The 24,951-nt window shown below is 42.1% G+C and overlaps 1 protein-coding gene across 2 annotated transcripts; it reads left to right on the plus strand.

The window, feature by feature from the left end:
* The first annotated feature begins 1,000 nt into the window (after positions 1–1,000).
* TCAIM (T cell activation inhibitor, mitochondrial) lies at positions 1,001–23,830 on the plus strand. 2 transcript variants are annotated; one of them, XM_084279901.1, is made up of 12 exons: positions 1,001–1,076; positions 1,957–2,140; positions 3,223–3,298; positions 6,501–6,636; positions 7,179–7,332; positions 8,530–8,776; positions 10,339–10,461; positions 12,998–13,095; positions 15,673–15,764; positions 18,957–19,189; positions 19,736–19,867; positions 23,303–23,830. In XM_084279901.1, the coding sequence occupies exons 3-12, from the start codon at positions 3,270–3,272 to the stop codon at positions 23,526–23,528; spliced, it is 1,470 nt and encodes a 489-aa protein (XP_084136027.1). In that variant the 5' UTR covers positions 1,001–1,076; positions 1,957–2,140; positions 3,223–3,269; the 3' UTR covers positions 23,529–23,830. The 2 variants fall into 2 exon arrangements, with proteins under 2 accessions (XP_084136027.1, XP_084136028.1); XM_084279902.1 differs by lacking the exon at positions 1,957–2,140 and having other exon boundaries at positions 1,009–1,076.
* The last annotated feature ends 1,121 nt before the right edge of the window (positions 23,831–24,951 follow it).

Here is a 24,951-nt window from a genome sequence, read left to right on the forward strand (position 1 = left end):
TACAAACACTCCAGCCGGTATCTGCCGGTGTCACCTGCTGGTTACCTCTCCCCGTTTATTTTACTCCTCACCGAGTTAGCAGAAATCCCGAGCGGAATGAGCAGCTCGCTCTTCTGTTGCATCAATTAAATTTATTTTCCCATCTGCATAATTATGCAACCAATTTGCTTACATAACGGATGGCTCCTATCAGAAGGCAAAAAACAGGCCGCACAGGATGGATATTATGCAAATCCCCCACGGGCTGTGAGAGTGTTAACGTGATTTAAAGCCTCACTGAGCCACAGATAGCTGCTGAACCTCGCCAGCCCTCTTTTTAACCTCCTCTGCCTGGAAACTCCAATCCCCAACAGTTAATCTCCCTTTGTTCCGAGGCCTGTCCCTGCACAGGCTGCCCCCTGACCCCAGCCTCCTTGGCAGGGCAGCAGACGGCCAAGCGCCCGCCGAGCACCGGGAACCAGCTTTCGCTTCCCCGCCGGGCCGCAGGGCACCTGCGGAACAAAGGCAGCGCGGTAGCCCCTCCGCCCCTCCCCGCGGAACGGCAGCTGCTCCTTGCGTCGGGGATTTCCCTTCGCTGTCCTCGGGCCTGTCGCGGCACCGCCAGCGGCAGCCCCCGCGGCGGGCCGGGCCCGTGACAGCGGCGGCCCTACCGCCGCTCGGGTTCTCGCAGCCACAGGCAGCAGCCACATTGACATCAGCGGGCCCGCTCCGCCTGAACCCCGGCGCTTCGCGAAAGCGCTGGATACAGACGGAGATCGCAACCTCCACTCCCAAGCCCGAGGGACCCGGGCAGGGAGCCCTGAGGGGCTGGTAACGGCAGCCGACAGCGCCTGCGCGGAGAGGCCCCGCGACTGCGACGTGAGCGCCACGGGCGGAGCCACCGCTCGCGCAGGACCCGCCAGGGCCGGGAGCGCAGGCGCGCGCTGCCCCTCCCACCGCCCCCGGCTCCGCCCCCCGGCGGGAATTCCCTCGCCCGTCGCGGCGCTGCCACGCCCCCTCTCGCCGCCTCCGGGGCCGTCGGCGGCGGTGTCAGGCGATGGGGTTCGAGTCCCGGCGGGCGCTGTCTGGCCGCGGCGGTAAGGGAGAGCCGGACAGGAGACCTCGGGTGCCTCCGCGGCGGGAGACACCGGCTCGAAGGAAAGGGCGGGGGCAGAGGAGGGGGCGGGGGCAGCGAGACCCCGCTGGGGCCTGAGTCGGCCGTCACGAAGCCGAGTCTGGGGTGGGAGGGGGCTGGCCGGGTTCTCGCTGTCCCCCGGCGGCGGGGCGGGCGCCGGGAGAGGGGGGAACTCCCTTCCCCCCCCCCCCCCCACCTCCACGCTCGTGGTGGTACGTGCGCGCGGGCACGCGCGTGGTGGCCGCCGGCAGCGGCGCGGGCCCGGCAGGTGGGTGGCGGGGGACAGGCGGCGGGGCCGTCGCGCTCGGCTCCTCCGGCGGCGGGATTTCCTTGGGCTCCTTCGGGAAAGCGGCACGGCAGGCGCCGGTCCCCGCGGCTCAGCTGAGCCGCGGGGCACCTGTCTGGGTACGCAGCGTACGGGCCCGGGGTGGTCAGCAGCGGGGCCGGGAGGGCCCGCTGCGCCCGTGGCCGGCGGTTGCGCCGCACCGTAGCTGTGAGGAGGGCCCGCGCCCCTGCCTCAGCGAGCTGCAGCCTGCGAGCCGGTCAGGGCTCTCTGCCTCCCGTCGCTGAGGCTGTTAGCGGTTGCACCACCGGAGCTTGCCGCCCCTCAGGCGCTGTGTCAGTCAGTGTCGGCGTGTTGGCTTCGTGCTGCCTGCGGGGTCAGTGCGGGTAAGCCTCTGGCACAGGTGACCCGGGCTTGGGCGGTGAGGCGTCTGCGGCGGCGGGTTCCCGAAGGACTCTTCAAAATCACATCAGCGGCGGCGTCAGGTTCTTGTTCTGTGTCGGCAGGTGTACCTCGGGGGTGGGTGAAGCTCACTCAAACCCTGTTTTTTTAACCCAAGCGCCGTAACAACGTCTGAGCGGTGATTAGAGCATTTGAAAGAAGAAACAAGGGTGCTTTTGTGCGGTTATATAAAGCGTCACCGCAGATTAGTGAGGCTCTTGGAGTTTTTCCCGTCCTCTGTCCAAATCCCCGAAGCTAAAAGTGCGGAGAGAGAGGAAACTGCTCTCCTACCAGAGAGCCGGGTAGGTATCTAAGCCCACAAACAGGACAGTCGTGAGGGATGCTAAAAACGAAGTCGTCGCTGCCTTGCCTGCCCTGATGTAGAGCAGAAGGCAAAAATTACAAAGCATTTTGGGGATCTTGTAGCTTAGAACATTCCCCGCCCCATGTGCGTCCAGTAAGGTATTGGGTAAACAGTTTATGTTCTTAGCTAAGTGTATTTGCATTGGTAAGATGCACTGCTAAAGCCCCTAAAGCATTTTGCAAAACAGGTCACGGAAAGTATCCCGTTTCATTGCAACAGGGGTGCAAAACTGCTCATCCCAGGTGATGGAAAATTCCATACTTGGTAGAAACACCTTATTTTGAAAAATTGGGGGGGGGGGAGGGGGAAGTATAGGAAAAAGTGCAAGAAAACATTGCCAGTTCCCTCATAATCCCCAATAAGTGGGTGTGTGTTTGGGCCGCCACACTAAGCTGTTTATCTCCTGTCGGAAAGCTCTCGATTGCAGTTGCCTAGTGCAGAAGTTATTGGCACAGATTGCTGATTCATTTTAATGAATGCCAGCAAACTTCTGATAAAAGATTTCAAGGCATCTTTTTTCCCTTTAGTTTTATGTTGTGCCCCCATAAAATACCTGGCATAAGAATTCTAAAGTGTTGTAATTTGTTGGAAAGTTTTGGACTAAACTATGTGAAAACTTATGTGGATTCCTACAAGCTGGTATGTGGTGGTGCTTAAAGAAAGCTCCGTTTTTGTTTCCATATTTAAGACAAAAGCTGAACATCAGGAAGAGTGAAAAACATTTTCAGTAATTTCTTAGACTTTTTACTAACTGGATCGTCTTTAAATATTCACCTTAAAACCTAAGGATTGTAACAGCTCTTAATATTTGTAAGAGATGCTGTTAGCAGAGGAAACCGAAAACATTCTTATGCAAAACTTTAGGTTTTAGGTGTGATTTCTCAGTTCTGTATTGTGACTTTAAAAGTTGTCACTTTTAAAGTGATGACTTTAAAAGCTATTTAATGGATGTACTGATAACTAACAGGGGAAAGTACTCATGTCCATTACTAATTGGGAATTTTTTTTCTTTCTTTTAAGTGAGTTAATGGATAGCTGAAAGTTGGCTTGAGCATTGAGTTGCTGAAATGTTCTGCTGCTTGAGAGCCGTGAGAAGGTATGGCATGTTGCTGTGACCTTGTTTACCTTCAGCATATGTTTAAATGTTTGCTTAAGACTTGCACGTGTGTAAAACTGGTTTGGGATTTTTCTTCAATGCCTCTTTGGCTTTCTCATCTTTACAGCTTGAAGCTTTCAAGACAGCATCCACAGTTGAAAATCTCCAAAAGCCACATGCCTGTCCTTGAGCGAGACACTAAAAAAGGCTCTCAACAAAACAAAGGCTTTAAAATAGCTTAATTATGAGAAAGTGGTAGTCTAAATCTGAATATAATATCCCACATATTACCGCGTTATTGAGTTACTGAAGCTCGGTGTTTGAAAATGAGTGACTATATCTGTAATAATGAGCTTAATTTAACAAAGCTTTTCAGTGCCAAAGCTATAAGGCAAAAAGTTAAACTTCAGAGAGATGTGAAGAAAAAAGTAAAAAAGCTGAAGGGAATTATTTAATCAATAAATTGAATCAGTCCTAGAGTATGATTGCATAGTGTGGTCTGGTGGGGATTGTGTTTCACATCTTTCATGGAGAGGACTGTGTCCTCGAAGTAGCTGTGACCTTGATTTTAACACAAAGCCTTTCTTTGCTCTTCAGATCAAAACAAAGTTCACAGAACAATTCTGGCTCCTTGTAAGGGAAGCCATAAACACCTTCCTTGCATTTCCTCTGACTCTAATATATTTACTTTGTTGCTTCACCTGAAGGATCCCTCAGAGTTCTGTCTTTCACCTTCAGTGAATGAATTCTTCCTTCTGCCACGCAGATTAATTCTGGCCTTTGAGTGTTTCTCTTTTAAGCAAGATCAAAATAGACTTTTGGCTTGAATCCTGTGCCTTCCCACTAAAGATGACAGTGTTGTTTAGATACAAAACAAGGGAACTGAAGTTAGCCATACTTGGCCATTTTTCTGGTAGAATACCAGATCCAAGTTTATGATTAATAAACTTGGAACTGTGATTGATAGTTCCCAGGTATGTTGGAATGTTGAAAGATTTTTTTTTTTTCCTAACTACTGGAAATGATGTGCAGCTTAGCTCGAGTGGCTTTGGGCAGTGGTGAATGAACAAGGTGAAAAGAGAACTGCACTCCTTCCTCCTAGCAGCTGGGTCTAAGAGAATGTGGGTTTATTGCATGACAGTTAGGCAAAGCTGCCTGCAGATGGGTAGCTGGTTAATTTACTTCCCTCTCTCCCACTCCTTATTGGAGTGTCCATTTGATACCAAAATAACCCAAACCCCAGTATCTGCTACTTTTTTTCCCCTCAGCAAGGCAATTATTTTGGTATTTCCAGATCCAAAATGGTAAAGCATGTGTCCAAGCAGATTTCTATGTAGTGTGCTTTGCTTCCTTTCTTGCCAAGTCAGATAGAAGGGGTTTTTTTTCTCCTTTGTCACTGAGCCTGTTCTTGTCATTGAGAGCTTTTACTCTCCACAAAGATGTGATACTGATGTGGTACTTCATCTCGTGCTATTTGGAGTAGGATCGTAGGCTGTAGTGATGACTACTCTTAGAGTCTTCCTCAAGGAGGTAGAAGTGCTGCTGGTAATGCGTTTCACCTTGTTGTTTAAACTTCCATTTGATCCACAGACATGAAAACTGGTTTTAGTCACAACAGTTTGAGATTTCATCATTGTACGCTGCAGGTTTTCCAGCCCACTTTTCCGTGAAAACTTCTCCTGTTTTCAGCAAGCTGTCTTTTTAAGGCCTACCAATTAAATATTTGCCCACCTCTTAGAAAACATTAGCTTTAACCACTTGCACGTTTCTAATGGAAGAGCTGAAAAAGGTTGACAGGGAAAAGGTAAAGTAAGGGTCGTTGCATCTGCTTGACAGCTGAACTGTTATTTACTCTACCATTTGCCAAAATGAAAAATACTGCTTATTGTCTAAGCATAAACTTTGGGACTTGGGTTTGGTGGGGTTTTTTTAACTAAAGTGGTCAGGAAATAGTCTCACCAATTTCTCTGTCCAGTACGATTATGTGGTCTAGGATACTAAACAAATAGCTCTTTGTAAAACAGTCTTGCTTACTATTATTAATAAAGTTATAAGTTTTGTGTGAATGGGAAGCAGTTTTGCCTCTGGTCCACTGTATGCTTTCCTATTTGGGGCTTGCAGTTTGAATGGTACCGTGAGGAGGGAAGCAGCGCAGAACAGAATGCATACCCTTCAGTGTTGCCAACTAAAATGAACATTAACCACAGAGGAAATAGTTGACCCATTGAATTTGTTAGCCTGTGAAATCAGCTGAAGGAGAAATCTGTTACTAAATACTTCTAAAAATCACATTTTCTTGCTACTCTTGTGTGCTGTCTCTTGCTAAAAACTTTGCTATCATGGATGTCAGCCTTGAGCTGTGGCAGGGAATTTTGGTGGTCTTTAATTTGGAACTTGTTTTTCCTTCAATTTCAGGTTCTTGTTAGGCAAGCATGCTCTTTGCAGAACAGTTACTTAATTTATGTATAATTGGAAATATTCGATCTTTGGTACTTTCTGAACTTCCCAGAATTTCCTCAACTTTTCCTCCTGATCTTGTTTTCCTACCCTGAAATTTCTTTTTGTCCATGTTTTCTTCTATTTCAGTGAATATTAAAGGGTCAAACTGATGTCTTCTAAAAGACTTGATGTCTTTAAAAAAGAGTATGTCTGGGAAAGTAGGTATTTTATTTTTTAGATGGACACACGTATGTAGACCTCAGAAACTAATGCAGAACTTCTTTTGCCTGAATTTCGATGATTATTCCTGGTAAAATTTAATATTATTTTGTCACCACTTGAAAAAATACTGAGTTTGACTTGACTTGGAGGTTCAACAGTAAGTAAGGGCTGGCTTTTAAGAACAGTTTCAGCAAAAGCTACAAAAAATACCACTAAAGCCAGTCTATATCATTTGAACTACTTGACTGTGGAATTTTTTACCCTGTTTTCTGAAGGTAGAGGGAAAAGAATTGTATTTATTTACGTCATAATCAGCAATAAGCATCTGCCATCTCTCAAATGTGTTGGATTTGCTCCGTATAAATGCAGCTTTGTGAGTCCCAAGGGAAAAAAATCCAGAACTCAGGCTTCCAATACCAGTTTTAAATGGTTAGACTTGCAACTGTGAATGTTTACTCCATTCTGTCACATTCTAGTGTAAATTACATCAGTTTACCACTTGATCGGTTGCATCATGCATAACGTTTTATTACTTTATTAGGTTATATCTGGAGAAGATTCCGCTACAGTGCATTCTTCAGTCAAGAACTTTGTCAGGAGCTGATGCCATCAATGCTCTCAGACCTTTCTATTTTGCTGTGCATCCAGATTTCTTTGGCCAGCATCCTAAAGAGAGGGTAAAAAAAAAAAAAATTCTTTGTGTGCTTTCTTTGTAAATATGTCATATTACAAGGGTGGAAATTTTCTGGGTTTTCTGCTGTCAGAGAAACAAAAGTAGTACTGGAATGGAATGTGGTTGTCAGCAGAGAAGAAAAAGCTGCATTTTATGTTTAACAAGGATAGATCCCTTAAGTGCCCATTATTTGTTAGACATATTTTCTGTTTGTTATAAAGAAAATGCTGAGTCCTTCCAATCTAATTTATAATACGTATTACTTGCTTTATCACTTTGAAATGCCATGCATTTGGATCAGTTGATTTCTTTGAAGCTTGAGAGCCTTAAAGATGGTGTTTCAGAGTGCACAAGTATGTACATCATACGGTTTATTAATGCAAGGTAACTATGCATTCATGGTGACTACATGAACTGCATCACTACTTGCTAAGAGCTGGCAGTTTGTAAAAACTAATTCTGTGTGTAAGATTAAAAAGTTTAGCTGGAAAGTAACTAAATTCAGAATCTGTAATGTTGTGGGGTTTTTTGTCTCTTTTTTTACAGGAAGTAAATGAAAACTCTCTGAAGAGGTTAAATGGCTACTTGGAGAATCTACAGAAACCAGGCTTTCGCTCCTTTAAGCCAACTCAGCTTACTTTTTATGTAAGAGAAAGAGAACCAAACTCTTCTAATGTTCAAGAATCCTTCAGTGCTTCAGGTGCTTTTACATCGTGCAGAATGTATCTTCCTGTATTTAAATTCTTTCAGACCATTATTGAGTGTTGTGTAGTCACAATGACTTTTCAACTGAATAAGATCCTGTCAAACATGAAAATATGTATTAGATCTGACAGCGAGGATCATCCCAAGTAATTAAACATCTTAAGCTTTAAAAAGTATTGGAAGAATGAGAAACTGTGAAGTTGAGGTCAGGTTACAGTATGAGGAAGATAAAAAACATAGGTTGATGTTAATGATAATTTTTCTGCTTTTTAATCCTCATTGTCACATTTAACTGAAACAACAGTTTTGGATTCTTGTTTTCATTGCAGATAATGTGTAATACCCACTGTCAGGGTGCTTGTAGGATCAGTAGGAAGTGATTGTGTGAGCAGAAGCTGTGTAATATCTGAAGCTCCAGTTTACCATGTCATCTCACAGCTTTGAGACGACAGAAAATATAACAGCTTGGAATATTGATTTGATTAATTTTATTCTACATGCTTGTGTCTGTAGCAACGTGCCTTACCTGACAAATGAGTTTTGTGTTCTCCATCCTGCTAGTCAAAGCACTTGAACAAATTGTGAGGGACCCTTAGTGCTAGAAAACAGAATCATACCATTTTTCAAGAAAATAGTAGCGTTATGTCCAGTCCACTTAAAGTAACACTTGCACTGGCAGCTGTAGTCTGCTTGTAAGTGTATTACTAGCCTGCTCTATAATGGGGTAGTTAGGCCCAATAACCAAGTGCTGCAACTTAATTTTAGCCAGTGTGCAAATGTAATGTTTTGTTCTGAAGCTTCTGATGTAGCCTGTGAAGAGCTGTTGTAGTTCTGCACTCCTAAGGTAGACTATATCCACAGTGATGATCAGAAATCATGTGAATTGTGCATGGTTGTTGGACAAAACTGCTGCTGCTAAAGCAAAAGCATTGGGCTTTTTAAATTATGCTGCATCTGTAGCAATTTGTCCAGTGGTTCAGGTAGCTGAAACAGCCCTATTTATATTTGTGTGCACACAACAGTTTTAAAGGTTAAACTTTATGTGAATTTTGCAGTGACTATTAAGGTAACGATACAACATGTTCCAACTGTGTATGCTTTGTTTAGGTTCCTCTAAGATGGGAGAAATACGAATGCACTGAAGATAATTGTAATTAAATAATACTGATTTTGTGGGACTTGTATTTTGTAGGGTTTCGAGCAGTCAGTTTTACATTACACACTAGGGATCTCCTGAGCACAGTGCTAGATATTCTCAACTCCTGCAGTTTATCTACGGAGCATGTTCAGAGCTTGAGCGTGAACTCTCAGCCTCACAAGGAAGCAAAAAGCACACTGAACAGGCCTATCAAATGGGATAAGACTTACTATTCATTTACTGGATTCAGAGATCCTGAGGAGGAACTAGAACAAGCCCAGAGAGTGGAAACAACTTTAATGTATGTATAGCTTTTATTTAACTCATCTTTTGTAATCTAAATCGGTTTTAAATGCTGAGTTTTCTAAAGGCAGTCAGTAAACATTCTGAACAACACAAAATGTTAGTCCAATGTGTAATTTTCATGCTTTCTTATAATCCTAGTTCAAATCGTACCAGCCAAGCAGATGCATTCTTGTCTCTGCCCAGTATTCATCTTTGGCCAATCTAATTCTGGTTGATCTGGTTATTAATTTTTGTGGAATATTGTTGGTGGTTCAGAAGAGGCAAAGATTCCATTTGCCCCAAATAGCTCTTTACATGTGCCAGGGCTTCTGTAGCACAAAACCCTGAAGCTGTTAACATTATTGTTGGTATTTCACTATCACATTCTGTCTGGGGTGGGGAGCGATAATAGGGTTAGAGTGTTTTGATTTGCCCCATATCTTAGTGATGTGCTTCTGCCTTGATCAGCATACCAACCTTAATAGTTAAATTGAGGCAGTTACAAATACTGAACTTGCATTTAATGCAGCATATTGTGCATTAGAAGTAGGGTGTTTGTAAGCCCTGTATGTGCTCATTTGGGGGAAGGGCAAAAAACACTGACTTGAAAGAACCTTTTTTTTAAGAACAAGACATAGGTGCTGTTTGGAATAAATGCAGAATGGTAGTGGTTAGTATCTTCAGAGCAAAGAGCACCCCTCGTCCTGCTTAACACCTTGTAAATAAAACTACTGTAATACTCCTGTGAAAGACCTAACCGAGGTTTAATATAATAGGGAATATTTTTACTTATTTTTACACATTTACAAGAAATGCCACAAACAGTTACATATTAACGGTCTCTAGTCATTGGGCATTGAGCTTCTCTTTTTGCTTCTGAGGCTGAATTATTTTTTGCTCAGAATACAGTATAGGAAAGGAAGTATTTGTAAAATGGAATATAAAAATAAGTTTATGCTATGAACAGAAACAAAAGCGTCTTAAAGTGGCTTTTACCTAGAAATAAAATGATCCATTTATTGAAAGTTTTAGATGTCCTAAGTCATGTTTGCCTGGTGGTGATTATTGACAAAACTGTAAAACTTTGACCTGGCTTGCAGAGTTGTGATGCACATAGATTACAGTTACCTAACTTGGCCCTTTAATACCACCTCCCTTATTTGATAGTCTCTTATGATCACTTTGGTTGTGGGGTGGGGTTTCTTTTAAAGGCAGACAGGTAGGGGCTTCTTTAATTACAGCACTAAGTTCTGAAGCTGTGCCCCTAAAGGTCATTAATCTGCTCCTCTACACTTTTCACACATTTTAATGTCTTACAGTTGTAACACTGTCACTGTCTTTTGATTCAGTTTGATTCCCTATTCCCCCCCAAAGACAGTAAGTGCCAGGTTTGCCCTTCCACATATCTTAAAGTGAAGCATTTAGCAAATTCAGGTTCTGTTTTCTAATTAAAAAAATCCTTGTACCTGGTAACTTGAAATAAAACATTTTAGTGTAAATAGTAAGAATTCCGTTAGTTGTGCCATTTGCATGAAAGATCATACAGCATGGCTCTACTGTTTGTTCCTCCTCTTTCAGATCCTGGCTAGATGATAATGAAGCAAATGCAGTAAAAAAGCTGAAAAAGAGTCTGCCACTTAGAAAAGAACTCGAACGTTTAAAGTTTGAACTCTGTCATCAACTCCAGCTCTCGGATATCAGGTAATAAATATAGATCAACTGGACGTGAATTAAGACAGTCAAAGCAAGGAGGTGTTATGTAATCCTATGCTGTGAGCTTTAATGACTTATTCCAGCAAAACAGCTCTATTTCCAGTACGTAAAAATGTTATTGCACAGAATATATTTCCAGAAGTATTCTATTGGGACAAATGTTCACTGTTAAAATCTGCTCAAAAAGACCTAGTATTTGTAACTAATAACACAGGCTCCAGCTGAAGTAAACACTTGGGCACTTGAAATAAAAGTTGAGCGTGTCTATTGCTTTGAATGTTTCGCTGGATAAAATTGCTCTTCCTGAATTCAAGTGACTATCTACAAAGGTAATGAGATTGGCAGTGAAATGCAGCTTTGCACATGGTGCATATTGACATTCTGGGAAGGCTCCATGTTGTTCTTTCTAGTCTCTTGTTTCCCACGTTCCAGTGGAGGAGATTTTTTTGCTTGAAAGGGCTGAGTACAGTTAGTAACCGTGATTCTTCACAAAACAATTTAGGATTCTTAGTAAATTTTGTTCCTTCAAACAAGGATGTTAGGAAGTGGGATATTCAGGATGGGAAAATGGTTGTGAGGGTATTCAACAACGTTATTTCAGGGAGAATTATTTCAAGGACTAGTCTGTTAATTCCTTTTAACAGGGAAAGAGAGCTTCTGAAATCATGTTTTTGTTCCTTTCACCCTGTGAAAGACCCTGGTTTCCTTTAAGCTGGAGCCAGTTTTTGTGAACACAATTTCTAATCCTCTGCAACTGGTTGGTTGGTTGTTGGGGTTTTTTTAGTTTCTGAAACAGTCTTCAGTATTAAATGCATGAGCTTGGTTTTATTCATGGCTTTAATTTTCTTATAGTTTGTGCTTTTAACATACACCAAAATGTGTTCCATGAAAAGTTATTAGCCTTCCAAGAGTTGTGTTACTGTGATTCAGAAAATAGTGTATTGGGAATCTGGCAAGCAAGTATCATAACAGGAAAGTACTACTTGTGATCCTGCAGCCTAACACTAGTGTCCAGAGGTTTGCAAAATAATGGGGCCTGTAGCTTTATTCCATGTACAGGCTCAGGACAACTGAAGAGAAGCTCTGTAAGCCACCTTTGTACATTCCTGCCTGGTGCTCCTGAAAGCCAAAGCAGTACTGCTAGGTAATAGCAAATAGTTGTTATAATAGATTGAATTGCCTTGTAAGTGCCGTGGCACAGTCCTGTTCTCTGCCTCCCAAAGCGGGGTTTTGCCTTTTAAATTTCCCAAACTGAGGTGATGTGGGTTGTCCCACAGCTGCTGGCTTGTACACCCCCGGCAGGATGGGAGGAAGAGAACAGGAAAAGCAAGGTAACTCATGGATCAGGGTAGAAGTTTAATAGGTGAGAAGCAAAGTTGTGCGCTGAAGCAAAGCAAAAGGAGGAACCTATTCACTGTTCCCTCTCAGCAGACAGTTGTTAGCCACTTCTGGAAGGCAGGGCCTCAGCACATGTAATGGTCACTTGGGAAAACAAATGCCATAACCACAAAGGTCTCCTTCCCCATCCTTTCCCTGAGTTTATCGCTGAGCATGATGTCATGGGGTCTGGAATATCCCTTTGGTCAGTCAGTCACCTGTCCTGGCTGCAGGCCTTCCCAGCTTCTTGCCCATCACAGCCCCCTTGCAGATGGGGGTGAGGGGGAAGACAAAACCTGGACACTGTGCCAGCACTGCACAATAGCCAAGAGCTGTCAATGCTATTTTACTAAAAAAAAAGCCTGAGGATACTATGAAGAAAATTAATCCATCCCAGCCAGACCAGTACAATAAAGGAGTGGTAATATTCCCCATTATGAGAAAATTCTGTATCAGCTTGGAGTTTGTATAATAATTTATTTTTTCAGTAGACCAGGACAAATTTGTAATTTAAATGCTTTTGAACTGTAGTTAATAGTTTGTCTGATCTGTCTGTGATGGAGGACATACCAAAACTATACAGTCACCAATGTAATACCTGGCTCCTATATGGTTTAGCATATATTAATATAGATACAAAAATTGCTGCAATGTAAAATATTATTTATGTGTATATATATCAAGATAGGAAGTATAGCAGTAATGGTTTGGCTAAGAACTGAAAGGGTTGGAAAGGGGAGGGACTGACGATGTCCTTATATACAGTATTTGCTCCTCTAGAGAAATATTACACAGTGTACAAACAGACACTGCATGCCATGTGACTGAATCAGATACTTGGTTGCCTGTTGCTATTCCCTTGTTAACCGCCTTCTTGAATAAATTTCCAAGTTCTGTCTACCACATTTTGTATTTATTTTTCCAATATCTGGGTTTATTCCTTTTTTTAATTTTTGCACTCACTTTCATGGAGATGGTAAAGTTCTATTTCAGCTTTTATGTGTTAAAATAGTGTGTAAGCTGGATAGCTTTCCAGTAGGCCTTCTCTTTTATTACTGCTGAAGAAGTCTTGCTTTGTTCAAGTTGGTTTTGTGTTTGTTTTTAATGATGCAGAGAATGAAGTGCTTTCAATTGTGTTTCTATGTAGGTGGCAGAGAAGCTGGGGTATTGCTCACCGCTGTAGCCAGCTACACAGTCTAGGTCGCTTAGTCCAACAGAGGCCTGAAGTATTAAAGAATGTTAAAGGTATGTCTGTTGCTTGTTTCGTGTGTCGTAATACAGCATTGATTCAGAGATGAACATGAGTCTTCTATGACAAGAGAGCTGTAGTGTTTGTCATTAATGCTTTTGATAACTGAAAAAAACCCCCAGCCAGACTTACTGAAAAGCTGGTGGTAACATACATTTTAAAAAGCTACTGGGTATTTTTTTAAAGTGACCTTCCCTTAACAGTGTCTTCACCATACTTGGCTTCTATTTTACTTCTCAGTAAATGCAGGCTGAATGATTAGAAGGCACTAGACTTAGTATTAACAATGAAAGTAGAAAATCCAGACTGAATCTCTCAAAGTCTGGAGATAATCATAAATTGTTACCCCTGGTAGATTCAAGACAAAATTATCAGTAACTCTCTTAAAGAGCCAGTATAAGGAGAACTTAGTAGAATACCCTTAAGATCATATTGGTGTGATTAAGATCGTAAGGGGTGGCCTTATTAATGTTTATAAATATGTAAAGGGTGAGAGTCAGGAGGACAGAGCTAGACTCTTCTCAGTGATGACCAGTGATAGGATAAGGGGCAGCAGGTGCAAGCTGGAGCATGGGAAGTTCCATGTGAATATAAGGAGAAACTTTTTCACTGTGAGGGTGACAGAGCACTGGAACAGCCTGCCTAGAGAGGCTGTGGAGTCTCCTTCTCTGGAGGCACTCAAACCCCTCCTGGATTTGTTCCTGTGTGATTTAGTCTGGTGATCCTGCTCTGGCAGCTGGTTGGACTAGAGGATCTTTCAAGGTCCCTTCCAACTCCTAATGTTCTGTGATTCTGTGATTGTCTTCAGTTGCATGTTCCATAAAATATCTTCACTGAAGTCTGTATCTTCTCAGGAAAAACTAAAGTATTCTGTAAACCTGACCTACCATTCTTCTCCTACAGCTGTCTAACTCGTGGCAGTAGCTTTTAGTGATAATAGTAACTCTGCATTTTATGCCTGTCTGCAGATACTCAGTTTTGAGGGGCTTTCATTTCACCTAATCCTTTGTGAAAAGACAGAGTGCATAGGACAATAAGTAGTAGTTTTAAATTGTATCAAGTTTCAAATTAGTTTCTTTACCTAAGCATGCTAAGGATTTAAAGTGCCAGAGAAGTCTGTCTTGTGAACCTGTTGTGGTCCCCATCTTTGAAGATCTTTAATTATATACTGGACAAATACCTGTCAGTAATTATACAGGTACAATTGATCTTGCCTTAGGCTTCAAGGGTGGACTAGATGCCTTAAAGTCAGTGTTGCTCTTTCTTAAGGATTTTGAAAAACTGATTTCTGAGAGCAGGACTTTCTATTAAGTCTTGGCTTGTAGATTAATACATACCACTGAAGACTCTTGTGGAAGCTTGTTTTGATAAATAATTGTCTGTGCTTTCACCCTAAAGAATCCTTGAGAGTCTTTGTACTTTGCTGTCATGGTTTAACCTGGCTGGCAGCTAAAACAACCACGCAGCTTTATGCTCACTTTCTCCTGCCCCCAGTGGGATGGGGGAGAGAATTGAAGATGGGTGGGGAAAAAAAAAAAGTAAAGCTGAATTCAAGACAGTTTAATAAGGCAGAAAAGGAAGATAATGTACAAAACAAGTGTTGAACAGCATAATTTCTTACCACCTGAAGCTGATGCTCAGCAAAGTTCTGAGCTCCCTGCCTCCTAGCCAACCCCCCCAGTTATATACAGAACATGATGTCATATGGTATAGAATATCCTTTTGGCTAGTTTGGGTCAGCTGCCCTGGTTGTGTCCTCTCCCAGCTTCTTGGGTAACCCCTGTGTTCTTGCTAGTGGAGCATTATGAGAAGCTGCTTGGCAACAACTAAAGTATTAGTGTGTTATCAACATTATTCGCATCCTAAATCCAAACCACAGCACTATACCAGCCCTTAGGAAGAAAATTAACACTATCCCTGACTAAACAAGGATATGCACTTTAAACACATACCCCACCCCAAAAAAACCCACCACCACCAAGAAGACAAAAACCCACTGACAAAAAAACACTACCCCACAATTGGACTCAAACCTGATTTGTCCTCCCAAAAACCAAGCCTAGTATTACCCTTTTACATAGTGTCTGTTCTTTGTTTAAAAACAAAACACCTCATGTGAATGCACTTCTTATGCCTTGCATATTGCAGAAGGCACTGTTGAATGGCTGTGTTCTTTGACCAGCCCTGACCTTCCTGATACATACCTTAAGCATGTATTTCCTACTGTATGCGTGATTTGTACAGATTCTTTGAAAATGCTGTCTGCTGGGATTTTTCTCTTCCTTTAAAAGTAAGAGAAACTTTAAAAGAACTTCTCTTACTTGAGAAGTAATCTTAGTAAAAAACAGTCCAGTTAACTAAAAATTTTTCAAGTCTAAACAGAAGGAAGGTTTGTATTGAAAAATTATTGAACTGGAGTTTTCAAGAAACACTCTTTCAGATTTTAAGAGTAACAGAAGCAACTACCCGTGTGTTTGTGCTGCTTGTGACATGTTAATAGCACATTTAAGTTTTAAAGAACTATGGGAATAATTGAAATAACCCAAATTAAAGAGCTTTGTTCTGTATTTTAGGACGCACGGTGGTATTTACAGACCGTTCAGGTATGAGTGCAGCAGGCCACATAATGCTGGGGACCATGGATGTTCACCATCACTGGACCAAAGTAAGAAGATTTCAAAGGAAATGATAATGCCTCTTGTTACTACACCCTTTTTTAAACTATAACCAAACTATTAATTGGTGCAGGTAGCTGATGAGTATTTTAAAGCAAATGCATAGCTTCTGTGTTTAGCATAACCATATATGTTGCATTTTAAGTTTAACCCTGTGATACGCTGTTGTTAACATCAATCTTTGTCAGAACTTTACTGCTGCTTTCACTAACAAATCAGACTTACCCCTGATTAGACAACAAAGAAAACTAATTTGCGATGCAGTGTTCCAGTCTACACAATGAGCACTGGCAGGGCATGTTATTATCCATAAAGAGCTTGTTCCCATGAAGGATTTTGGAATTTTATTAATTTTTTTTCTAAAAATAGGACTTTAAGGGAGTTGTCAAGTGATCATTTCAGTCATTGCTTCTAGCCAACCCTGTCGCTCTGCTTCGTTCTTTTAGGCAGGTAATGTGGATGTTGCACAGAAGTTATCTGTGACTATACAAGCTGATCTAGTTAAAGGTGTCCCTGCTTGGTGCAGGGGCACTGGACTAGATGACCTTTAAAGGATCCTTCCAACCTCACACATTCTTTGATTCTGTGAAATTATGCTGCTGCTTGTGTAAAGTTTGGAGTTGACAAGCTTTCTGGCATCCTAAATGGCAAAGTGTTACGTGCAAAGAGCCACAATATATGTAGCTGTATCAGCATCTCACTTAAGGAAATCTTCTTGAATCTCTGTTGCTGAAATGTTACTGATACCTCTATCAAAAATAATTTACTTCTAAAGGAGATAATCGGTGGAATTCCATAGTTGGGGAATTTCACCTGGATGGAATATTAGAATGTTCTGTTTCTGTATTCCAGTCAATTAATAATGTGAAAATTTAGCAGTGGATCCAAAGCTTTCTCTGGCAGTTGCTTGAATTTTTGCAACTGAAGGAGAAAGCAAACAATGGTTTGTTAATGCAAACGATTTACAAAGAACTTAAGTTGAGAAATTAGTGTTCAATGCAAAACTTCTCTACTTGGGGGTTTGAGAGTGGTGATAGCCATTGGAATAGAAGTGGAGTTCTGATTAATTCTTAAAAAACCCACTCTTTGAAAAAGAGATAAATGCTTCCCCTTTCTAACTTTTGCTGAGGGAGTTTCTAAAGAAGTCCTGTGTCTGCACAAAGTATTGTACAGATGGGAGAGTGTGTAGAGTTGTTTGTGGTGATGGCATTTGCTTTGGAAGACAGAGGAGAGGCACGTATTTGAACATGAAATCAAGGGCATTTTGCTTTAAAATGCACTGAAGATCCTGTCCCCCAGGGCTCAGTCTTGGGGCCAGTCTTATTTAATATCTTCAGCAAAGGGGATTGAGTGTGCCCTCAGTAGGTTTGCAGATGGCACCAAGTTGGATGGCAGTGTCCTTCTGTTTGAGGGTAGGAGGGATCTGCAGAGGGATCTGGACTGGCTGGATTGATGGGCTGAGGCCAATTCTATGAGGTTTAGCAAACCCAAGTGCCAGGTCCTGCACTTTGATCACAGTAACCCCTGGCAGCACTACAGGCTTGGGGAGGAGTGGCTGGAAAGCTGCCTGGCAGAAGAGGACCTGGGGGTGTTGCTGACAGCCGACTGAATGCGAGCCAGCAGTGTGCCCAGGTGGCCAAAGAGGCCAACAGCATCCTGGCTTATATCAGCAATAGGGTGGCCAGCAGGACTAGGGAAGTGATTGTGCCCCTGTACTCATCACTAATGAGGCCCCACCTCAAGTACTGTGTTTGCTTTGGGGCCCCTCACTACAAGAAGGACATTGAGGTGCTGCAGCATGTCCAGAGAAAGGCAACAAAGCTGGTAAAGGGTTTGGAGCACAAACCTTATGAAGAGCAACTGAAGGAATTTGGGTTGTTTAGCCTGAAGAAGAGGAGGCTGAGGGGAGACCTTATTGCTCTCTACAGCTACCTGAAAGGAGGTTGTAGCCAGGTGCGTGTCTCTTCTTATAAGTAACTATCAATAGGACAAGAGGAAATGGCCTCAAGTTGCATCAGGGGAGGTTTAGGTTGGGTATCAGGAAAATTTTCTTTGCTGAAAGATTGGTCAGGCATAAGAACAGGCTGCCCAGAGAGGTGGTGGAGTCACCATCCCTTGAGGCATTCAAAAAATGTGTAGACATGGCCCTTCAGGATATGGTTTAGTTGACATGATGGTATTGGACTGACAGTTTGATGATCTTGGAGGTCTTTTCTCACCTCAAAGAATCTATGAGTCTGTGTTAACTGATACACAGCAAAAGTCAGTGAAAATCTTGGTGAGGTTGGTTAGCCACTTGGTTCTTAGAGAGCAGGGATTTTTGTCCAGTTCTAACCCATTTTAGAAAGCAGACCTAAGTGCTAGTACTTTTGCTACTAATTAGAAAAGGAAGCAATGTTAGAGTGTCCAAGTCAGTCTTTAAAGTGCTGAACAAATGTGTTAAAAGCTGCTCTGATTCTGCTATTGCTTTGGATTTCTAAAGAAAGAATTCTGAAATCACTTGGCTTGTTCCAGCAGCAGTATTTTTTGTATTGGAAAACTGTTTTAGTAATAACTGGGTAGATAGTAAGTAGTGACTGTTACTGCAGGCTTTTCCTTTTTCACCTGTTGCCCTGTTTCAGCGTTGCCCCTATCACACTGTCTATGTCTCAACTTAGAAGTCTGATCACTTCTTAACTTCTTCTGGGGTAGGTTTTGTCAATGAGAGGTCTGGTGCTGCCCCCCTTTTCTCCTCTCCCTTCAGACGCTAGGCGAGCTAGGTTGTCACCCAAGCCCTTGGAAAGAAATTGTTCCAGCAACAGAGAATTAAGCTGCCTTTGTATGTGGAGTAGGTCTGCTGCTGTAACTGTGGTGATAAATGTTTTATTTAGGTCTCAGATTATTTTTTTTTTAAATCTGGAACTATTAACTTCTGTATATAGAGAGATAAAGGACATCCAACAACCTTTTTACGACTCTCTTGTGCCTTTAAGTACTGAAAATACCTTTGATCTTACTCTGTTATATCCTACCCTAAACATACATATACTTGATAGTTGTTTGATTTTTTTTCCCCATGTGTTCAAAGTTTGCATTAAGTGTCTCTCTTATAGTTTCTTGTTATTTTTTCCTTTCTTAAAATGAAGCTATATGCTTTCTAACATAGGAAATGTTTGTGTGTGTGTGTGTGTGTGTGTGTGCAGATTTTTGAGAGATTGCCAAATTATTACAAGCTCCAAAAGAGGCTGCTGTTCTTGGAAGATCGGATCAGCCAACTTCTGGGAGGCATACAAGTCATCTATATCGAAGAGCTGCAACCCCTCCTGACTCTAGAAGAGTACTACAGGACTCTGGACTCGTTCTATAACAAGCTACGTGACAGCAGACTCCCCTTCCATCCCCGCAGTCTGCGAGGCCTGCAGATGATTCTGGAAAGGTAGGTGTTTGCAGGAAAGGTTTCTTCCTTTTAAAGGCTTTGCTGTTTCTTTTTTATTATTATTTGTTACTCTGATTATTGTTTTCACTAAGGAAAGAAACTAATATAATCTCAAACTTCAATTATGTCAAAGTCTTTTTGTTTCTAAAAGTTAAGTGTCGTTGAAGGGTTATAAAGAAGTCAGAATGAAGAAAATCTGCCTCTTCAAGTTAGAATCAAAGTTCTGTCTTTATCCTAGTGTTGTGCAGCGTTAAATTAAAGGTTCTATGCTGCAGGGTCTGTGCTCAGATGTGTGTGATGGTGCTCCTGTTTATATTTTTTTTTAGAACTGTCAACAGAATTGCATTTGAAATGTAATTTTAAAAAAGCTTTATGTGAGACCTCTGTATTCTTTTTTACCAGTTGAACTTGATTCATTTTTTACCATTTATTCTGAGGTTTTATTTTCTATTCTTTAATCTTAATTCTGAAAGTAATTTGTGTAAATATGTGTATTTTTAAGAAAGATATACATACCTTGGTTTTCATTTCCATCATGTTTCTTAGCGACAGATACGCACCGAGCTTACACGAATTTGGACACTTCACGATCCCAACAATTTGTGACCCAGCAACCCTTCAATGGTTTATTTTTGCCAAAGCACAGGAAGCAAGAGAAAATCTGAAGAGAAAGGAAGAGTAAGTGTTTATGTGACTAAATGCATTTAGCTCATAAAAATCTTTGCCTAATGTTTTATTTGGAGGAAGAGAACTTTGAATAATTTATTCCTGCTCTTGTGGTAGAAAAAACTCCTGTTTATAAAACAGAATTTATCAGCTTTAAGTTTAAAATTTCAGTGTTCAGTGAACAAAGCAGTTGTTAGGAAATACCATCCTTCACCTTGTAGAAACAGTTGGACTTAATTCAGAAATTAAAGATGGTTGCTTACAAGGCAAAATTACGTCATTTTTTTACAATTGCTTCCCCAAAGGAAATGTGAGGGGTTGTTTTTTAAAGGAGCAGATCTTTTTATTGAATAAGAAAAGCAACAGACTTATATTAATGTTACTAACATTGTGACAGGAAAACAGTAAAACCTAAGCTAAAAATAACTGAGACCCACTAGAGAATTGTTATTTATGCTTGTCTTCAGTTAGGAAAAGATAGGTTACCACTTAACAAAGGGAAGAAGAAAAAAATGGGGTAGAATGGTGAGAGAAATACCTCCTTGGTGCTTTTTCACAGATGTGAGTGAGAGGAGAGAGATGACAGTAGTGAGTCACAGCACCATAATTAATGCTGTCTGTGACTTGTAATATCCTTCAGAACTGCAGATGTTGTTCTTGACCTTGTGTTGTACGTGTCTTTGGTTAAGAGCATGGAGTAGAGCTACTGGCTTTATTTTGAATAAAATACTGTGGTAGGTAACTGGGTATTACTGTCCTTTTAGACACTGCTACTACAAGGTAGATTTTCTGCTTTGGAAAGCTGTTAGTGTTTTTTTGAAATAACATGGTGGCATAAGTGTGGGCGTGGTTTCGTGAAATTTGTTTTAGTTGAGAGTCTTACTGAAGACTTTATAGGTTGAGCTCTCTTAAGATCTGATTACTTGGGAGGATGTATTTTCAATGTGGACTTTGGTAAAACAGGGAGGTTGGTTGGAATTCTTGCATAACCCTAGTCCAGCTTTTAAGTCAAGATATTTTTGCCATACAATAACTGCTGAATATCCCACTACCTAGTTGCCCATATGTGATAGCTGAGAAAGTATTGTCTGTAGAGGTTGAGAGGGCTGGGTAACTCTCTCTCTAAAAACCCTCACGCTACACCGTGTTATGAAGACTCTTAATTCAAGAAGCATGTCATCTTTAGACTAGCAGTGAAAGAACTGTGGGGCTCCCCTCAGAGTATAAGCATCTGTGTTGTCAGAGGCTGCCCAGAGGGTGTGGAGTCTCCTTCCCTGGAGATACTCAAGACTCGTCTGGACGCCTATCTGTGTGACCTGTGCTAGGGAACCTGCTTTGGCAGGGGGATTGGACTCGACGATCTCTGGAGGTCCTTTCCAACCCCTACAACTCTGTGATTCTGTGAATGTAAGAGCCAAGCTAAGTATCTTTGCTTTTCTCTTGTGTGTTGGATGATTTCTGGTTTGTATAAAATAGTAAAGAACCGCTATTGTGGGTCTCACCCCATCATCCATCAGCTTACGGAAAGACTGAGTGAGGCAAAAAATAGGGTGGGTTTTTTACTCTACCTCTTCCCTGTTTCTGACTGATTGCACTTGAGAAAATACTTGAAGCTGGAAACATCTCATCTTCAGAGTGTTCAATAGATGTCCTTTTTCCCTCTTGTCTAATTTTGAGCCAGATTGCACCTTATGACTCCAAAACCTGTGGCAACCTACTGCACAGCTGAATTACATGTATGTGTAAATGAAGGAGGGAAGAGGTGTGTTTTGTTGTATAGACCCACAGCCTGCTGATTTCATTTGGCATTCTCTAGTTCTTGTGCTGTTTGAAAAACAAAGTCATTCTCTATCACCTCTGTGTGTTTTTGTGGATACGTTGTATTTCCCCTTAGTTGCCTTTTTATTGAAGCTGAAAATTCCTATTTCACTTAACATTTCCTTAGACAGAGCCTGTCCTGTGCTTCTGCTTTTCCTTAGCCTCCTGTGGTTGTTGCAGGAGCCCTGAGGTAAAGGAAAGTATTTGGAGTTGTGCTGGATTTACTTTGTGCAGACAGATGAGCGTTTCACACCCTAAGTAGCATAGTGCCACTGGAATGACATGATGCACTGGAGAGCTCCAGTGCTGCTGCTTTAGGAAGTAGTCTTATCTGTGTGGATAATGTTAGGCTCCCAGTGACACAGGATTTATCAGGAATCTGGTTTTCCCTCCCCAGGTTTGTATTGTGGTAGAGGTGCAAGCCTCCTTGTGGAAGTGACTAGAAATAAACCCATGGTTCTTGCTTTGTGCAGCTTGCTTTCTGTCCTTCCGGGGAGCCTGAGATGTCACAGAATGGGAGAGCTTGGTGCTCAGGGGTTAGAGATGATGTTCAGCAGGGTGGCATGGACATGGTCAGTAGAGAGGGCAAGCTTGCTCCAGGTTAACTCACTGACTTGGTTCAGCCCTGACTACCAGCAATCTGAGTGCTTCAGCAGTGTAGTACATGGAGATCCCAAACAACTCCTGAGAAAAAGCGGTGCTGAGCTCCTTCAATAGAGATTTTGTGTGAGTGAAATAGCTGTGCCTGTACTCTGCTTCAGCAGATTCATGGCCCAGTGGCTCTGCAAACGTGCTGCTGCTTCCTAGGTCCTCTCTCAAAGTCAGGTTGGAGTTGCAGAGCCCTGTTAGCTCAGGATCTGTGTTGTAGGGCAGCGATAGTGCTGTTCCTGTAACCAGGCTGGATCTGGAACACACATAGCTGTGATCACGTGGCAAGGTGCCTGAGCTAGTAAGTCTTGCTGAACCTGGGCTATGTCTGCATCAGATCATACACAGTTCCAGTGACTCGTAATTCTGCCCCTTAAATTTATTTCTGAGTAGCTTGAGTTTGCCATGTGGTGTCCTACCACTTTGTCTGGGGTGAATGGAAAAAATCATCCTAGTTATAAATCCAATAGTCCATATACTTCCTGCAATTAGTAATTAACACATTTAATATGCATTAGATGGCAGTAGCTGTCACCTGGTGCCTTTGATGACATGCAGAGTACAACTGTCAAGAAGACAGTAGTTAACAGTAAGTTGACTAACATGTTAGTAACTAACATGATTTTATTCCTAAAGTTTGTGCTTTTAGGGTTATTTAAGTACTTCCATCCCTGGCAAGAAAAGTAGAGCCCAGTAGGATTTTTATTTTGGGATTTTCCCCTATTACCTGATGAGCAAAAAACGTGATGCAGGCTTTCAGGTGTGACTCGTGCCCATGATCACGGAAGCACGTTCAGTCTCACCTCTGACGTGGCCATGGGTATTAACCAGCCCAAAAATCGCAACTGTGCCGTAGCTGTACGTGAAGTGACACCTTTGTTTACATGCCTGTATCCCGCAGGTGGGCTTGTTTCAAGGAGGGGGGGGGGTTAGTTAGATTAAGTTCTAATTTTGTCACTGCATGTTGTCTTCATTCGCTAGGATGATGATGACAGAAAAGGAGCTCATTGATACTTCCACTGAAAAGCTGTCTTTGGATCGGCTGTACAAGGAGCCCAGTGTTTCCAGCGCACAGATGATCGACTGTTGTAAGCGACTGCTGGAAGAATCACTCCCATACCTACAAGGCATGCACCTCTGCGTTTCCCACTTCTACTCTGTGCTGCAGGATGGAGACCTGTGTATACCTTGGAACTGGAAAAACTGAGGACATACCTGATAATCAGATGAATTGTTTATTTTCTGTAAGAGGCTATAAATATGAATGTTTTTAAGAGTAAATTATTTAAATCTGTATTTTGATATCAGTATTCAACCTGCAAATTTTCTTCTAACTGCTGCTCAGAAAGGATTGGAGTCTCCTGGACAATTTGCACAGTATTGCCAGTTCTGGGAGAGACACCTGTACATCCTCCATGCTACTGTAGGAGTCCCAGTGTACGGTAGCAATTGTGAAACCATGTTTTTGTAGTGAATTATTAGAGTATATTAAATTGCAAGTTGCAAAAATGTGTGTCTTGGTTTTTTAATATACACAGATACTGCCAGATCAATCATCTTAAATAGTGACACTGCTGAAACCCAGTGAGTGTTACATGGAATCTTAAGGGATTTGCTGAACACAGAAGTTGAGTGTGTAAGCTATCTGCTGGCATTCCATACAACTACCTGTTACTGAATTAAAAAAAGGTGGGGAGGGGGTGGAAAACATTGGAGTATTCCTACTTTGCAGAAGGCGGCAGTACAGTAACTCACATGGTCAGATATCCTTGCCTTAGAATTTCAAAATCTGCCAGTTGTGCTGCCTGCAGTTACTTTAGAGGAGATGTCATTCTCTCCTTGTTTTTTGGCATTTGCTCTGTAAATACAGCCAATCCTCTTCACTTACACTACAACGGATTGCAAATCCCTTTCGCATACTTAAAACCTGAGTAGTTTAATGTGACATCTAAGGAAAAGGGTCATTGATTTGTGTGGGGTTGTCTGTGAGAGGAAGTTCTTCTCAGTGAAAGCAAGGAGCTTGCAGTGCAGCAAGCACATTGATCTTTGCTGGTTCCTTATTCCTTGAAAAAAACGATACAAAGTGTGACTGTATGTCAAGTCTTTCTCATGGTAATATGTGCCAGGATGCACCTTGTGTTTGGGTTACTACTCTGCAAAATATCCCTTGAGAAGAACCAAGTGCTTTGTGTTTCTCAACATATCTATAACCCGAAAAAAGTAACTAACCAAGCGCTTAGCTGCCTTGTATTTACATTTGTCTTGAGCAGGGAAATCACTGTGTTTCTCCATTTTCCCCTGGTGAAAGGCTGGGTGTCAAGGTGTTTATTGTGTTGCCAAACTTAAAACAAACCCCCCTCGGTGTTAGCTCAAACAAGTCTGTTTTAAAACACAGAGACAGAAGCTGTGCCTTTCTCAGGCCTTTAATTCAGCCTACTTTCTACCAATTGCTGTGTAGGTTCTGAAGGTCAGTTGGTAGGCTTTTTTCTAAGTCATTAATGTGGCCTCCCCTCGCTCCATCTAGCACTGCTGATACCGTCCATCCCCAGTTGTGCTAAGTGAGCCAGTTGTCTCAGCTGGAGCCCAGCAACGTTCCCTGTATCAGTGCTCTGAAAGTACTGCGGCTTCAG

The sequence above is a fragment of the Gallinula chloropus genome (genome assembly GCF_964237585.1).
Source record: "Gallinula chloropus genome assembly, chromosome: 2".
Lineage (NCBI taxonomy): Eukaryota > Metazoa > Chordata > Aves > Gruiformes > Rallidae > Gallinula > Gallinula chloropus.

Excerpts from the sequence above, each read along its gene's own strand:
- TCAIM (XM_084279901.1), top strand. The coding sequence starts at position 3,270 with ATGTTCTGCTGCTTGAGAGCCGTGAGAAG. Across the intron at positions 8,777-10,338 it reads AGAGTGGAAACAACTTTAAT|ATCCTGGCTAGATGATAATG; the intron begins GTATGTATAGCT and ends CTCCTCTTTCAG. Across the intron at positions 15,765-18,956 it reads TTCACCATCACTGGACCAAA|ATTTTTGAGAGATTGCCAAA; the intron begins GTAAGAAGATTT and ends GTGTGTGTGCAG.